Source organism: Garra rufa, chromosome 24 (genome assembly GCF_049309525.1).
Source record: "Garra rufa chromosome 24, GarRuf1.0, whole genome shotgun sequence".
NCBI classification, from domain to species: Eukaryota; Metazoa; Chordata; class Actinopteri; order Cypriniformes; family Cyprinidae; genus Garra; species Garra rufa.
Genome location: NC_133384.1, coordinates 3310373 through 3329299, shown reverse-complemented (window position 1 = coordinate 3329299; position 18927 = coordinate 3310373). Strand labels below are relative to the sequence as shown.

The window sequence follows — 18927 nt, the reverse complement described above, 5'->3', positions numbered from 1 at the left end:
CCAACGAACATAGGACTCCCTCCATCTGAAATTTCATTTTCAAAGGAAATGTCCTGGAAAAAAAATTGTAAAGTCCCCTATATGTTTAGGGAGCAATACCAACGCTTCATGTGCGAACGTCATCTCCAAACAAAGTAAGTATCATGCGTTTGTTTTTCCAAATTGCCTTTCTGAAAAGCTTCTTGGCACTCTGTAAGGCTAATGTTGCTAAAGCTATTGTCTCTGCCTGTTTTTACTGATGCTGCCTTCACGTGCTACCAGAATGTTCATAAATAGGAATGTGGTAGTTAAAAATTGCATATGAAAGCAATGTGAAGTTGACCACATGGAATTGTCGAGCCCATAATCACAAGTGGGACTTATAAGGTTTGTTCTAACATGCGATGACACCATGAGACCAGCTATGTCATTATTTTTATTGTGCCATGCAACTGACTTTTAAACTGATTCCGGTTCGAACATACAAGGCTAAACACCGCTACTAAGAGCTTCTGACATTTTCAGCGTGGGAGATCGTCTTATTTTGTTTTTGATGGCTCCTGAAGCTCCGCCCTCTTCTGAAAAGGGGGCCGGGAGCACCAGCTCATTTACATTTAAACCCTAAAAGTGGCAATAGGCTATGAAAAAAATTCTGTCAGGTATTTTGAGCTAAAATTTTACATACACAATCTGGGGACATCAGAGACTTATTTCGCATCTTGTAAAAAGGGGCATAATAGGTTACCTTTAAAAGAAGAAGTTCACTTCCAGAACAAAAAAATACAGATAATGTACTCACCCCCTTGTCATCCAAGATGTTCATGTCTTTCTTTCTTCAGTTGTAAAGAAATTATGTTTTTTGAAGAAAACATTCCAGGATTTTTCTCCATATAGTGGACTTCGATGGTGCCCTGAGTTTGAACTTCCAAAATGCAGTTTAAATGCAGCTTCAAACGATCCTAAATGCGGTTGTAAACAAGCCCAGCAGAGGAAGAAGGGTCTTAAACAAAACAATTGATTTTAGTTTACAATTTATATACTTTTTAACCTTAAATGCTTGTCTTGTCTTGCTCTGCCTGAACTCAAGACAGTTAGGGTATGTCGAAAAACTACCATCTTATTTTCTCCCTCAAATTCAAAAATCATTTCAAAATCGTCCTACATCACTACAGAAGTACCGACCCAATGTTTGCAAAGTGAACATGCAAAGAAGATCAAACACCCTTAACAAAAAAGGTAAAACAGCGATGTATTGCTGAGGAAGAAAATGAGATGGGAGTTTTTCAACATACACTAACTTCCTTGAACCGGAAACAAACAAGCTTCAGGCAGAGCAAGACAAGACAAGCGTTTGAGGTTAAAAAGTATTTAAACTGTAATAAAAAAAAATAATAATAACCGATCATTTCACTAGATAACACCCTTCTTCCTTGGCTGGGATCGTTTACGACCTCATTCGGGATTGTTTGAAGCTGCATATAAACTGCATTTTGGAAGTTCAAACTCGGGGCACCATAAAGGTCCACTATATGGAAAACAATCCTGGAATGTTTTCCTCAAAAAGCATAATTTCTTTACGACTGAAGAAAGAAAGACATGAACATCTTGGATGACAAAGGGGGTGAGTACATTATCTTTTTTTGAAAAATTTTGTTCTGGAAGTGAACAACTCTGTGTACTTACTACACTATAAAAACAACTGCTATATGACAGTAAAATAAAATTATATAAAATAAAATAATAATAAAGATTGCTTGAATTTGCATCTTCAATGACAAAAGACATACATTGATCCATAACATTTTACCATACTACTTACTTTTATAGCCATTGACTGCAACTCTGCTTGGATGATAAAAGCCGCTTTTGCAGTGACATTTATACTTGTCCAGTACAAATCCATGGCCTGGGATGGGCAAACACTGTGGAAAATAGAGAGAAGATGGAAATATCAGAACTGTATACCCTCAGGAGACAAAGAAATATAACTGGGAAAAAAAGTGTCATGAAGCAGAAGGGAAAAAAACACAGGCAATTAAAAGATTATTAGAGAAAAATCAGTCTTTCTATATCAAAACTTCGTATTAATTCAATGTTAGCAGTTTCTTTGTATTCATTTGTGAAATTTACTAGCAATTTCTGAGTGAAAACATTTAAAGCAAATTCGACATTTTTTTGTGTATATGGTTGTTTGGAGACGAAAACAAGCTATTTATGTTGTATGAAATACATTCTTGGAGTTGTATATGTCAATATTTACTTATTTCAATACATTCTTCTAAAATAAATACCAGAGAATAAAATGCACAATGGATGGAGTAGCTGTAGCTGACAGTTAACCCATTTAATCCCAATTTTTTCTCAGACAAGAAATAGTAACCCCTTGAAATAATCAATAACAATAATAATTTTTGTTATTTTTACATTTTTATGGAAAAGTGTGATGAAATTGTGATCGGTGGGATAATGTATATACTGAAATAAAATTATTTCTACAGTCATCAAAATTCTTATATATCTCAGTCCAGTTATCACATTCTATGATTATTATTATACACAAAAACCCTTATACAAAACTGAAAACTAAGATGAAAACAAAAATAGTTAATATCCCACCAGTCACTATTGTTACCATTAACATGTTTACTCATTCTATGTCCATACTCAACAAAACTAAATAATTGTGAATTCATATATTAATACTAGACACCTTAAAGATAATGTGTACCAAAAATCTTTGTCATATCTTTATGTTAACATACTTTACTAGCCTTTTGTTTTGGATCTTTGGTGCAACCATCATCACCTCATGGTGCAAACAGGAAGTAAACTGCTCCGGTCATGTGACAATTTGCACTAAACATGTGACACTGCTCTTTTTAGAGCTTTATAAATGAAAACCTTTTTTACTGTCACTATTGTTACCAGTGGGATAACATTTAAAAAAATAATTAAAAAAAAATCCATTAACAATAAAACTAGTTATGCTACATATACAAAATATGACAATTTTGTACAATTATGATCGAATATATTATATAGTACATCTGAATTTCATTCATATTACCCATATACATACAATATAGAACATCATTTTTAACAGTGATGAAGGAAGTTTAAAACCAAATATATAGTACCTACTAGCAACATGAAATAGCAGTACTAAATATAGTACTAACTAGTGATATTCATACTAGAACATACTTTTTTAATGATTTCAAAGTTCCAAACCAAATATAGTACCTACTAGCAATATGTGATTGTAGTCAGTGATATTATAATACATAATAACTATATTCATACTAGAACTTACTTTTTTAATGGTTGCAAACAAAAGTTTCAAACAAAATATAGTACCTACTGACAAAATGCGATTTCAGACCAAGTTACAGTGTTACACTGCCTAAGCAAGTAGTACACATGAAGGCAGCTCATTTGGTTTTAGAACAGAGTAAAAATTCAAAGCTTATATAGCTTGTACTTTATTGCTTAATTATAGGATCTACACAGCTTCTTCTGTCTCAATAAAGACAAAGGACTAACTTTCTACTAATAGCAAGAAGCCACTAGGGAGGCTAGACTGCCGACTGTAGAGATGCAAGCTGTGTTGCTGCTTTCAGCAGGTTCAATATAAGAGCAGTGTGAGTTTGACTGAAGTGATTTAAACAGTCCTCTGATATATAATATTCAAACAAGGACAGTTTTGGCACAGATCTCCTCACATGTGCCAAGAGATAATTAATATCTGAACTAAAGACAGGCTCATTTGCTGAATTCAAAAAGAAAATTAATTCAGTATCTAGAGGTTTCCTTCTCAAAACAATAGGTCAAAAGCGGGAGTGTGTAATCATAATCCTCAGTATTTCAGGCTTGAGTGTTTCATGACCGCAGTCCAGGGCCCAAAGCAGACATGTTGACCCCAGCTCAATACCAATCCACTCCAGCACACTTAACAAGCTATGAAGGGCCAAAGCCTTCATATTTGAGCTGAACACCAGCGACATCAGCCTTAATGAAGCACAGAATGGTAGAACACTTACACAAATCCATCTTTAGAGAGAAGAGGGCTCTATTTATGTCTTTCATGTTTCTATAGGATCAGGGTTTGAAGACAGATAGCCTCAGGAGAATGGCCAAAGAGCATTATGGGCTCACAGCTAAAACTATAAATATATAAATTACAAGTCATTTTCAGCAGCATGTTTTGAAGAGGCTACACTGGCAGTAACAGTAAGATATTGTTGGCACACTGTAGGATAAAAGAGTGTTTTAATGACCTAAGTACACTCAGTATGCAGTAAACAGAAGGAGGTTATCTGGAGTGAGATTTTCGTGTTGATGATGCACAGTGAGAGTTATTTGGCTCAAAATCTCATTTTATTTCTGGCTATGTTTGCGCCTGTAATTAACAATGCTTGCTCATTGAAAAATATAAGTTATACCAAAAAATGCAAAAGTTTTTAAAACATTTTTTGAAAATTGCAAGCCTGCAATTAGTTTATTAAAAATACAGTAAAACAATAATTTTGTGAAATAATATTTAAATATGCAATATTGCTTAGATATGATCAAATTTACTTTATTCCTGTGATGTAAAACTGAATTTTCAGTAGCCATTTCTTCAGTCACATGATCCCTTAGAATTCTTTTTTATTATTATTGTTTTTAATGTTGAAAACAGCTGCTTTTTTTGCGGAAACTTTGAATACTTTTTTTTTTCAGAATACTTTGATGAATAGAAATTTCAAAAGAAAAGCATTAATTTGAAATACATATCTTTTGTAACATTATAAACGCTCTTTACTGGCACTTCTGTCAGTATCGTGACAGAAGACCTGACCTAAACAGTTACCTCCAGGTCTACTCTCTGTTTTTTCTCATTTTCGTAGCGTTCCCCTCATGGATCCCCTTGCCGCAAAGTTCATATCCCTCGCCTGCAAAGAACTTTCCCTGTTGGAGTATGCATTTGAGTTCAGCTAGCTCGCCATTTTAACAGTGTTTGACGATGTTGCGCTGAGCTCACTGTTCTGGATCGGAGATAATTACTAACGCCCTGTCAACTTCCCAGACACCACCGGACTAAGCTGGAAGGAAGTGATCATCTGGTGTCTGGAGAGTGTCTATCTCCGATCTGGAAAACAGCCAGACCCAGTGCCCAGCCCACCAACTCCCCGTTGCGTGGAGCGGATGAGGGTAAGCTAGTTATGAATCATGTAACTGGGAGGGAGAAGCTCCCGTTCCTGAGTTTAGCCTGGAGAGGGCTCCTGATCCCCTGTCCAGCCCAGAGAGGGCTCCTGTTTCCCCGTCCAGCCCAGAGAAAGACTGTGCCCCCAAGGGCAGCCCAAAGAGCCCGGAGGCTCACAAATGCCTGCCCTCCCACCCGCTCCTGCCTCTTCCTCAGCTGTTGTCTGTCAGACCCTCTTCTCACCCTCAGCCCTCCATCAGTGTGGTGAGCTCTACACGGGTCTGCCAGTCTCCATCGGCGTTGTGGTTGAAGAACCACTTGTCTCCGCCCTCCAGCCTCAAAAACCAGGACTCTGCCTAGGCCCGTCGACCCAGCTGCTCCACCATGGCTCCAAGCTCCCTCCTCTCCACCATGGCCTGGCAGTCCACTGGGCTCCATTTGTCCCTCCAGCTCCGCCTTGGTATAGCAACGACCATCCTGCGCCTCGGGGCTCCACTCCTCTGGCTCCTTTTGGCTCTACCTTTGACTTATGTCTCTCCGGCTCCACCGTGGCCTCCCGGATCCACACCTCCGCGTTGGTCGCCAGCACCATCGGCTCCACCTCAGGCCCTCCGGATCCTCCTAATCACCCTGGCTTATCAGCTCTCCGCCTTTGCCTCGGGCTCCTCCACCACCTGCTCCACTGAGATTGGTCAGCCCCCTGGAGTCATCAGCCCGTCATCCTCCATAGCTCCTCCCTTTGTTGGCTCCACCGTGGGCTGTCATTATGGCTGTGGCCTGGATCCCACCTGGTGCTGCCTACTCCAAGTCCCTCCTGTCATCTCCCTGGCTCCTCCCTCCATCTGGTCCACCCTGGTTCCTCCTGTCGTCTCCCTGGCTCCTCCCTCCTTCTGGTCCACCCTGGTCCCTCCTGTCATTTCCCTGGCTCCTCTCTCCGTCTGGTCCACCCTGGTTCCTCCTGTCGTCTCCCCGGCTCCTCCCTCCGTCTGGTCCACCCTGGTTCCTCCTGTCATTTCCCTGGCTCCTCCCTCCATCTGGTCCACCCTGGTTCCTCCTGTGATTTCCCTGGCTCCTCCCTCCATCCGGTCCACCCTGGTTCCTCCTGTCGTTTCCCTGGCTCCTTCCTCCGTCTGGTACACCCTGGTTCCTCCTGTCGTCTCCCTGGCTCCTCCCTCCGTCTGGTCCACCCTGGTTCCTCCTGTTGTCTCCCTGGCTCGATCCTCCATCTGGTCCACCCTGGCTCCTCCTGTTTCCTTCTTGGGTCCTCCCTCTGTCGTCTCCACCCTGGACTCTGTCTGTTGTCCTCCTCCCGAGCCTTCTTTAAAGACTATTTACAATTACTTGTGCCTCCTGCGTGCTTCCTAAACAGCGTATCGTAACAATGCACTAAATATACAATTTTAATCAACTCACTGTAACCAAATATTAAAGATTCAAAACAAAAGCTGAACAATAGTTCATTGATTTGCCATTAATCTAAATATTGTGGTTATGACTCTGTCCGAAATATTTCAAATTTACATTTATTTTCCATTTAGGCATCACATTGTGAGCTACGGCTTTTATCCTCAGCCAGGTGAAGATTAACCATATCTTGACTTCCACTAAAGAGACAGCAACACTCCCAATATTGTTCATTGTGTACTCCGGAAACTGACCCCCTGAGCTTTAGTCAATTCCTGCAATAAAGGCTTCAGGAATCACACAACTGATAACAGCTTCTGCCTGAAATGAGAGAAACAGTCTCTGGCCAATGCTGAGAGGAAGGGACAGGTTCTTCTGATAGAGCACAAGCTGACGGCGGGTAATGAGCAGGTGAGAGCTTCAGCTGGGAACACTCTATCCTAATTAAAGCCAGACAGACACATCGCCGACACAGACACTGGCAGATCTAAGCCGCTGGGAGGACACAGGATGATTTCAGTAGCTCTACACACCTTCACACTGTTCACTTTTAATCAGAGTGAGAAAGTTAGAAAGAACATTTGATTGACTAAGACTAGGGATATAGGGATTGGTTTAGATAAAGGAGCTCTGACTCCACTTGGACTGCTACGACCAAAGATTTTTCTACTCGACTATTAGTCATTCATTTAGTCAACTAGTCGCACGTTTATGATATTAATGTGTAATCATATTTACTGCTCTGCGCTTTCCCAGGTCTGTGAGACACGAGCATCTTCATATCTTCTACAAATGTTTAATAGACAATAAGGCTATATTTGATATTGCACTACAAGAGAAAGCAAAGTTAAATTACCAGCGTGTATGAAATGCATTATACATATAAGCTTGATGTGCCCTACCAAACACAAACCACAAAACCAATGGTAGCCACTATGAGGATTATCTACTAATGTTTTCTTTTTTCCATGTTTGGCTTAATTAAAAATCCCTGTAGAAGCAACAAATCACCTCAAAATTTACCTTTTGTATTCCACAAAAAGTTTACATACACCTTGCAGAATTTACAATTTTTTTTCCCCAAAATATGAGGAATCATACAAAATGCATGTTATTTTTTATTTAGTAGTGACCTAAATAATATATTCTACATAACAGATGTTTACATATAGTCCACAAGAGAACAAAAACCCATTCAAAAGTCTACATACGCTAATTCTTAATATTTTGTAACCTGAATGATCCACACCTGTGTTTATTTATTTTTTTAGTGATAGTTGTTCATGAGTCTATTGTTTGTCATGAGCAGTTAAACTGCCCACTATTCTTCAGAATATTAAGGCAAAATAAGAAAAATGTACACATCTTCATTTTGTTCAAAAGTTTACACCCCTGGCTCCTGATGCATCATTTTTCTGAAGAACAGCGGGCAGTTTAACTGTTAACAAGGGACTCATTAACAACTATCACTAAACAAAACAAAAAATTCAGGTAACAACAGAATCAATTGTATACTTTTGAACAGGGTCATTATTGTAAATTCAATTATTATATTCTCTAGTGGAATGTGAAATATCTTATTCAGGTCAGTAAATAACATGCATTTTGTATGATCCCTCTTATTTCGGTAATATAATTAACATTTCACAGATTCTGCAAGGTGTATGTAAACTTTTGACCTCAACTGTAATTAATCTCAGAGCAAACTGGTTTGGCTCAGGATTAGAAGATTACTGAATAATGTTCTGAAATGCCTATGGATCAAATGAATGAGAAATACACAGGCTGCTGATAGTCACTGATGTTCATATGTATCATCTGAAATGGCTATGCTATGCCAAACCTAATAGGGTAAACAAAGTATCTTTTCAGTGATCTGCAGCTTGCAGACTTGAAATCAGTCAAATTTTTCCAGCTATAAATAACACAGTGACCCTCAGACATCCACCAGTTTCTTGCAAGCTCTCCCTGTTTCTCTCATTCTCCCTTAGTCTTTTTGTGAATGTCAAAGGCACAGTTGTGGCAGCTGTCAGTCAGTGTGTGTGTGTGTGTGTGTGTGTGTGTGTATTTCTGTGTGACAGGCTAATTGGCCCAGTGACACTGCTCACACTCAGAGCTAGAGGTTTTTAATGGCGGCGTCACACTGTCATGCCAGGAGGTCCATCCCCGTACACATGCCTGCATCCCAGCAAACACGTCGACCAATAATAGGACTCCACCTCCACTGATGTCTGACACTCTTTTATCTGTCCTATGATCCATAGTCCAGAAACGTTTATTAAACATTGTGAGTCTACAAACTTAAAAATTCCGCTGTTGGTCAAAACTGGTTTAATGTTGATGTAGGACGATTTTGACGTTGGAGGAGAAAATTAGATGGGAGTTTTTCGACATACCCTAACTGTATTGAACCAGAGTGCATAGAGTATGCATATGCATCACAGAGCTAGACAAGATGAGCATTTGAGGTTAAAATGTATATAAATTGCCATTTTTTTACTAATATTTCACTAGATAAGACCATTTTTCCTCGGCTGGGATCGTTTAGAGCCCTTTGAAGCTGCATTTAAACTGCATTTTGGAAGTTCAAATTCGCGGGCACCGTAGAAGTCCACTATATGGAGAAAATTTTCCTCAAAAAACATAATGTCTTTACGACTGAAGAAAGAAAAACATGAACATCTTGGATGACAAGGGGTAAGTAAATTATCTGTACATTTCTGTTCTGGTATTGAACTAATCCTTTAAGGTCCAGTCACATTTATTGTTCTGGAAATTTTCACAGTTGAGGTAGAGTTAATATGAATCTGCACAATCTGGATTTTGAAAGGTGGAAAATTTCACATTAGGCTTAAGTTCACCATACTAACCAACAGAAATCTGCTAGTGCCGTGTTACACTGTTTAAGCTATGGGAATCTAGCTAAAATTTGGATGACTGATGTTTAATTGTGTAAAGTCTTTGGTCTTTGGTTTTATGCAAATGATTTTCCTCAGGAAATATTAACTGGTTATTAACAATAAAACATAACATTTTCAGACCCCTTCAGACCCCAACAAAACTCTGACACAGACTATGTAAAAAAAATGGCGCATAAAGGTGTGTTTACACAGAAGAGAGAGTTCTCTTGCTTTTGGTCCGGACCAAAGAGAAAATGATAAATTTAGTCCTGGCACAAATGGCTCAACTAGTTCAGGGTTTGATGAAGGCCTGCCTTCCGAAAAACAAAATGTGTTGTGATTGGTTAGCAGTCCCACTGCATTGTAATTGGCGCCCATTGGTGACATCATAGCATTTAAAAGCTTGTTTAATGCACACAAAAGTTCAGATGGCATCACAATACTTAACCATACTTACAGAGAAATTGAACAAACCTAAGCAAAACAAACCTTCCAAGTGTAAACGCCCTAGGTTTCATTAACTATCTTTTCATTTATTATCCCCATAGCAGGTTGCTTTAATTAGCTTTACATTGTTTGTTTGACAACTTTTTATGCTCTCTCACAGGCAGAATTTGAAGAATATGCCGGCATAAGCAAACAGCTCTACCTCAAATTGGCCTGGGAGTAGAGAAACAATAACGCTGTGGTGTGGATCTATTTTTGTGATGGTCTAAACCAGCAGGAGGGCCTTTGAAAGTGCTTCTAAACATAGAACAGCATCACACAGCACACAGCCCATCACTCCTGCGTCTGTGGGCCGACAGATCCAGGAACAAAGTACAGCAGCCACATGCAGTGGGACGGAGAGTTTGGCCCGCCTGTAGGGTCAAACGCTGGCCGTACTGAGAGGCAATATGTCCTGAGATCTGGCCTCAGATCAGCTATCTGGAGCTAATGCGAGTCCTCGGGTGGGCTCTAAGGCAGCTAAGGGTGAGAATGAAAACAGCTGAATCCATCTGCTCCATATGCTGATGTCTAGCAGTTTCCAGGATTATATTATAAACAAAAGGTGCATCGCAACAGGAAATAGAGCTCTGGGTGTCTTTCTACAGCTTCCCCAGTCTGCGCAGCATGTTTCTGTCTGCTCATTAAGTCTCTGTGGAGTCGATGCCTTGGTTTTCAGTATTTTCTCCTATTTCAGCTTAATATGTAGAGACAGATATAAGTAAGCCATCTGCAGGTTGATTCCCCTGAAAAATTTAAACACTTTGTCTCTGTAACACTGACAAAATATCTCAATCAACCTAATATCTAAAATTGGTAGCACTTTATTTTAAGGACCAGTTCTCACTATTAACTAGTTGCTTATTAACATGCGATTTACTAGCATATTAGCTGTTTATTAGTACTTGCAAAGCACACATTAATGCCTTATTCTGCAAGACCATATTTTGGATGCTTAATCCAACCTCATACCTAATTTAACAACTACCTTACTAACTATTAATAAGCAGAAGGTCAAATGCAAACATGTACCATAGCGTGACAACAAAACTGTGGAGGAAGTAGAAAACAAGTAGTTTCAGACAATTGGTTTAACTAACAATGACCTCTTACAGGACAAACAGATAACTTAGAAAAAAAAAAGAATATTCCTTGAAGACTAACTCTTGTGTTTTGGATTAATTAAAATTCTGCCTCAGTGTCACCTGATGAGGACATGCGCTTGAAAAAGGAAGTGTATTTCTAGCCACATGTATTTAAGTCTTCAAGTCATTTCCCAGTTAAATCATAGTCAGATTCATTCTCTATATACCCAATTAAAGCAAGCACTGCTACACCGAGGGCCGTACAGACACGACTGGAGGCTACACTTTAACAAAGACACATCCTCTGCCCATCTGACAAACATCATTAGGCAGGAATAGCTCGTCTTCTTTAATTGCAGCATCAGGCCGCAGCTGTGATGACCCTGTTTTCGGGTTGTGAGGGAGTGAGTATTTCACTGACAAAGGCTATTCATTGTTTGGGATTATTATCAGGTCAGAGCATGAATGTCATAGAGATTTCTTCAATACTAAAGTGAGAAATAATATACTATGTTGTCCAGAAATACTGTTGAAGTCAAAAGTTAACATACCCCTTTCAGAACCTGCAAAATGTTAATCATTTTACCAAAATAAGAGGGATCATACATTATGCATGTTATTGTTTATTTAGTAGTGACCTGAATATAATCTTTCACATAAAAGATTTTTACATATAGTCCACATAGTTGAATTTATAAAAATGACTTGGTTCAAAAGTTTACATACACTTGATTCTTAATACTGTGTTCTTACCTGAATGATCCACAGCTGTGTGTGTGCTTTTTTGTGTGATATTTGGTCATGAGTCCATTGTTTGTCCTGAACAGGTAATCTGTCTGCTTTTCTTCATGACAAATTCACAAATTATTTGGTTTTCCAACAATGATTGTATGATTTTGAGATCCATCTGAGGACAACTGAGGGACATATTTGCAACTATTACAGAAGGTTTGAATGCTCACGGATGCTCCAGAAGGAAAAACCTTGCATTAAGAACCAGGGGGTGAAAACTTTTGAATTTGAAGGTCAGGGTAAATTTAACTTATTTTGTCTTCTGGGAAACATATAAATATCTTCTGTAGCTTCTGAAGGGCAGTTCTCAATGAAGAAAATATGATACTTAATTAGGAAAAATAAGAAAAATGTACACATCTCCATTCTGTTCAAATGGCTAGCTCTTAATGCATTGTTTTTCCAGTGAGTTTTCCAATGAGTCCCTCAGCAGGCAGTTTAACTGTTCAGGACAAACTCAAGTGACTCATGTGGACTATATGTAAAAATCTTTTATGTGAAATATCTTATTCAGGTCAGTACTAAACAAACAATAACATGCATTTTGTATGATCCCTCTTATTTTGGTAAAAATAATTAACATTTTGCAGTTTCTGAAAGGGAGATGTAAACTTTTGACCTCAAATGTACTGTATGTACAGATCATGCACCATTTACAAGTGAAAACAGTCCATAACAGTTCTAAACAAATATAAACAATATTTACAGTATGTTAGAGGACAATTTTCACTGGAGGAAGTGTTATTACAGATTACAGGCTCATATTTTGGCCAGAAGCAATGATTTGAAGTTCAAATGCCTAAATGATGGATTTGTTTATTACATACACACACAGCTTTTCACTTCACAAGACATTCACTGACCGACTGGAGTTACTATATGTGGATTAATATGATGTTTTTATCAGCTGTTTAGACTCTCATTCTGATGGCACCCATTTACTGCAGATGATCCATTGGTGACCAAATTATGTAATGCTCAACTCATCTTAGATGGCCTTTTCAGCAAATGATTATTTTTAGGTGAACTTTTCCTTTGGGCATAATTTATCAGGATATATCAGAAACACAATAAACCACCATCATGTCACGAGTGTGTTTACAATGTCCAAAGACCAAGACTAGGGTTTGCTGGATATGTGTCATGATTACTCTGGGCCATATGGGAACCCCGGATGGTGTATGCTGTGATGTTTGCAGCAGTGCAAGCCTCCCGTGGGGATGGATGAGATCAAGCTATTTTTACAGTCAGACCTGCAGCTGACACTCACACTAACAGCAGATCTCACATCACATATACAGAACACATTTCACATGAAAGCTAATATGAAAGAGGTTTTCTTTCACAGGCATACAAAAATGTACCTGATTCTCTACACATTTGTCACTACAGGTAAAGGGTGATGTAAAAAAAATTGTAATATCTCAAAACTTTCAAAATCTCAGTATTTACACAAAGAAACGTGATTATTCCAAGTAAACATTATCTGATTTAAACTTTTTTGGCCATTTCTGCAAATTCGTTTGAAACTGTTTAAAGCAGTCTACATAAAGTCATAGTTAATAGTTAGTTAATAGTGAGAACTGGACCTTAAAATAAAGCGTGATCTAAAAAAAAAAAATCAGGTTGATGTTTAAGCATGCATCCCTTCCATGAATTGTTGTATTTCTGAAGCTCATGTTTTTATTTGTTTAGTTTGCTAACAGTGCTACAGCAGAGCTCTTCTTTTGCACGTGATGTGACCTCATGCTGGGAGATGACATCATTTCTCATCCTTGTGTCGCTGGAGGATTCTTTCAACATCTCTCCTCTCCTGACCTCGCTCCCTCGATTCCTGTGTTAACACTCGACTGAACTCACTGGGCTGGCTGTGCAATAAAACCACAGTTTACTCTGACAGCCCTGGATCAAATTCCCAAAACAAGAATCACTGTCAAGAATCAATATGAAACTGCAATCATTTTGCATTATTCTTTTTCAAACCTAGATCTATTTCATACCTAGTTTCAGTGATTATTGCATATAAAGTTAGAAATGCACTTAGCTGTATTGAATGTGCACTTTTAGTACTAGAAATCTAAAAAGTATATATATATTTTTTTAAATGTTCATGCAGATAATATAATAATAACACAATAAAAGGCCACTTAACGGGAAGTAATGAGTGCACACTTTTAAAAACTTTAAGTACATTTACAAAGTGCATTTTGTATTAATGTACTTCAAAATAAAACTTTTTTAAGTTTTTAATTAGGTTTAATTTATTTTAAATATACTAAATTGCAACTTGAAAATTATACATATGTAATTACAAATATATTAAATAAAAGAAACTACTAAATATACTAGTATATTTTTAATTTTCCATAAACGCAAGTTTGGCAGTACACTTTAAGACAGCAGATTTAATAAAGAATTATGAACGCATATAATGGTGCATTTAAAGAGCAGGTCATATGTTTTTTTTTTTTAAAGTGTCCTAATATTGTGTTATAGTCCCCTACAACAAGTTTAAATGCATCTAAGGTCAGCAAATATTGCAATTTTCTCAGAACATACATTTACGGAGTCATTTGTCAATGATTTTAAAATGGTTCATTTGAAGCGTAATGTCTGTAAACCCCTCTCTTCCATAAGCCTACTCTGCTCTGATTGGTCAGCTGGCCAAGCCTGTTGTGACTGGCACAGAAAAGAGTACTTGAGCAAGTTAGCGACCCCTACAAAAAGCATGTATTTTACACAGCGGAATGTGTTATTGAAAGGGGGACCCCCTCAAAACACAATTGGAATAGTTTTGGGCGGGTTTCGTTGTGAAAACCTGGCAACCCTGATGCACTTTTACATAAAACAATAATATAGTGCTCCAATCCATTCTTAAAATCCATTCAGAACTATTTCAGTAAGATAGTAATGTTGTGGTATAACTGGAAACCTAAAGCTGCACTAGGTATTTATCACATATTAGCACAAAAGACTAGATATTTTGAGCATTCATTGTATACAATGTATACAAAATGGGTCCCACTTTACATTAGGTGGCCTTAACTACTATGTACTTACATTTAAATTAATCATTTGGTACAGTGTACTTATTGTGTACATACATGTTTTTACACTGTACTTATATATTTTTAAAAACCTATATGTAATTACATTTGTAATTAATTTCTGTAATTACCACTGTTGAAACAACCCTTACACCCTAACCCACCCTTAGACCTACCCATACCACCAAACCTGTCCCTAACCTTACCCATATCCCACCTTAATAGAAGCAAAAGTGTTTTGCAATGCAATATGACCACATTAAGTATATTGTACTTATTTTTTTGATGTAAGTACATAATAGTTAAGGCCACCTAATAGTTTCCAAAAAAGGTATCAATCGTACTTACAGGTTGTGGTTCGGAGACGCTTGAAAGCCCAAATAAAGAAGATTAGAAGCCAAAGAAGATAAAAGCCAAGATTAGAGAAGCAAGTATTTTACAGGCAGGCGGGGATTATGCTAATATGTTGATTATGTTTAGAGGAACATATTAAATAATGTATAGAAGAAGTAATAACAGCATCTTGATTGTTTCAAAATTTAGGTAGTCTACAGAATATGTGTGTGTGTGTGTGTGTGTGTGTGTGTGTGTGTGTGTGTGTGCACCTGGTATTCATCACGTTGTGGGGACCAAATGTCCCCACAAGGATAGGAATACCAGTAGATTTTGACCTTGTGGGGACATTTCTCAGGTCCCCATGAGGAAACAGGCTTATAAATCATACACAATGAGTTTTTTTGACGAAGTAAAAGTGTGCACAATCTCCTGTGAGGGCTAGGTTTAGGTGTAGGGTAGGTGTAGGGCGATAGAAAGTACGGTTTGTACAGTATAAAAACCATTACGCCTATGGAATGTCCCCATAAAACATGTAAACCCAACATGTGTGTGTGTGTGTGTGTGTGTGTGTGTGTGTGTGTGTGTGTGTGTGTGTGTGTGTGTGTGTGTGTGTGTGTGTGTGTGTGTGTGTTATAGAAGTAATATTGGCTATATATATATATATATATATATATATATATATATATATATATATATATATACTTTTTTTTTTTTTGATGACATGGTCATTGACACTTTTTATTGAGGATAAAAAAAAAGCAAAGAGCAAAAAAAAAAAAAAAAAAAAAAAAAAAATCATAGGAATTACAAACGCCCAACTTTCCTCCCTCTGAGGGCAGGAAACAGTACTCTCGTCCGGGTGGTCAGTCAGATAGCAGGTATCAGATTGAAACAGCATTAGTCAATTACACGCTGTTCTGTTGACACCTATTTTAATACGGCCGGGGCAGCTGCTGCCGGTGCTGTCGAGCAGATGAAGTCTCTCTCTCCTCTATGAAGATGAATGGCCCTAGCACTCGCCGAGGACACCGTCGTTCACCATTACAGCCAGACAGCTGCGCAGCCAGTGAAATGAGGAAGAGAGGGGGGAAATGAAGCTGGCTAAGTGGGGCTCAGTCAAACGAACTGAAGCCCAGAGCAAACAAACATGTTTATCCTCAGCCATTTTCTAGCGGCTCATTACATCAGCGTCGCTAGCAAATCTGAGGACAGGACGGGAACATCAGAGCGAGCTGACGGAGCGTGAGGTCACGGTAATCACGCACAGCAGACAAAACAACTGCTTAAAGGTGAAGTGTGTAATTTGTCTGCCACTAGGGGCAGCAGCCACTTGTAGGTGGTTGTCAGGGCATTGTGCGCTTATGTAAAGGTGTTATGAGCGATTTTTTTCACATTACTGTGCAGTTGCAATGCATTGCTAGTGAATACTTAATGGTCCAGTATGAGAAATAGTAATAGTAATGCTAGGCTAAAGAGTTAGTTCACCCAAAAATTTTAATTTTGTCATTAATTACTTACCCTCATGACGCTCCAAAGTCACAAGACCTTTGCTCATCTTCAGAACACAAATTAAGATATTTTTGTTGAAATCCGAGCTTTCTGACCCTATATAGACATGCAAGGGTCCTTCCACATTCAAGCTCCAGAAACATTGTAAGGACATCATCAAGTGGTTCAAGCATAATTTTATGAAGCTACAAGAATATTTTTTGTGTGCAAAGAAAACAAAATAACATGTTTATTCAACGATTTCTTCTCTTCCAGGACAGTCATCCACCATTACAGAGAGTACCACGAGGCATGCATGTTCTACGTCAACACATGTGTGTGCGTCGTGGTACTCTCTGTAAGTCTATGGACTATATATATATATATATATATATATATATATATATATATATATATATATCCCATTCATTTTAGAATATTATTCTGCAATGTTCTAAGTTGTAATGTTCTGAGCCAAACCAGCTTGCTCTGAGATGAATTACAGTTAAGGTCAAAAGTTTACATACACTTTCAGAATCTGCAAAATTTGAATTATTTTACCAAAATAAGAGGGATCATACAAAATGCATGTTATTGTTTATTTAATACTAACCTGAATAAGATATTACACATAAAACACGTCAACATATCCACAAGAGAAAATAATAGTTGAATTTATAAAAATGACCCTGTTCAAAAGTTTACATTCCCTTGATTCTTAAAACTTCCTGAATGATCAGGTGTTCTTACCTGAATGATCCACAGCTGTGATTTAGGGATGGTTGTTCATGAGTCCCTTGTTTGTCTTAAACAGTTAAACTGCCTGCTGTTCTTCAGAAATATCCTCCAGGTCCAACAAATTATTTGGTTTCCCAGCATTTTTGTGTATTTGAATCCTTTCCATCGACTGTATGATTTTAAGATCTGTCTTTTTACACTGAGGGAATAATTGGAAAACTCACTGGAAAAACAATGCATTAAGAGTTGGGGGGTGAAAACCTTTGAACATAATGGAGATGTGTTTATTTTTCTTATTTTGCCTAAATAAATTTCTTTTTTTTTTAATTTAGCATTGTGTTTTTTCTTCTGAAGCATCAGCGAGCGTTTGAACGTTCTGTAATAGTTAAATATGAGTTCCTCAGCTGTCCTCAGTGGGAGAAGATGCATCTCAAAATCATACAGTCATTGTTGGAAAGGGTTTAAATACACAAAAATGCTAAAAAACCAAAGAATTTGTGAGGATTTTTTCTGAAGAACAGCAGGTAGTTTAACTGTTTAGGACAAACAAGGGACTCATGAACAACTATCACAAAAAAACAAAAAAAAAAAAACAGCTGCGGATCATTCAGCTAACAGCAGTATTAAGAATCAAGCTGTTTTAAACAGGGTAATTTTATAAATTTAACTTTTTTTTTTCTCTTGTGGACTTATGTAAATGTCTTTAAATAACATACATTTAGTTTGATCCCTCTTATTTTAGTAAAGTAATTAACATTTTGCAGATTCCACAAGGTGTATGTAAACTATTGACCTCAACTGTATTTCTCTTCTAATTCAGATGTGACGACTTTTTAAATGGAGAAAGCAATGTTGAATGAATACATTGTCATAAAGTAGATTTTGTCTCTAAGCATCTGTGGAGTATTATGTCTATTACAGTGTAAGAGGTTCTTCAGATAAGCTGAAGGAAGTCGGAATTTGCCATGTGGAAGTTATTTGGCAGCACATGCGGCCAGCAGTGTGGGAGTGTATCCCACGGGTGGGTAAAAGTGGAGTGTGTGCCAGCCGAGTGATCAGTCACGCTCAAAACTCATGCTCTCAGTGTGAGGAGCAGACTGCAGCAGTCGGTGTGTGCCCGTGTCGGGCTGCACGGGGACTGACGCTCGCTCGTGTTTCCACTGATCATCACTATAAGCTTTAATATTACACATGCTCACAAACATGTTCAAATAAACTGACATTGTCTGATGTGTTGCTATTGCTTTTTATCAGGTCAATATTTACATTACATTGTCACTTGTGAGTGTATGACTTTCTTTTCCAAGCCACTTAAAGGAGTAGTTCACTTTCAGAATTTTTTTTTACAGATAATGTATTCACCCCCTTGTCATCCAAGATGTTCATGTCTTTCTTTCTTCAGTTGAAAGGAAATTGTGTTTGTTGTGGAAAACATTTCAGGATTTCTCTCCATATAATGGACTTCTATAGTGGCCCCGAGTTTGAAC

The 18927-nt window shown here is 38.0% G+C and overlaps 1 protein-coding gene across 1 annotated transcript in view; it reads right to left on the bottom strand.

The window, feature by feature from the left end:
• The window catches only part of gpr158a (G protein-coupled receptor 158a), a 119061-nt gene that overhangs the window by 65209 nt on the left and 34925 nt on the right, over nt 1-18927 (bottom strand). The window contains exon 3 of the mRNA XM_073831182.1: nt 1799-1901. Coding sequence (XP_073687283.1) covers nt 1799-1901 — 103 coding nt within the window. The remainder of the gene's footprint in view (nt 1-1798; nt 1902-18927) is intronic.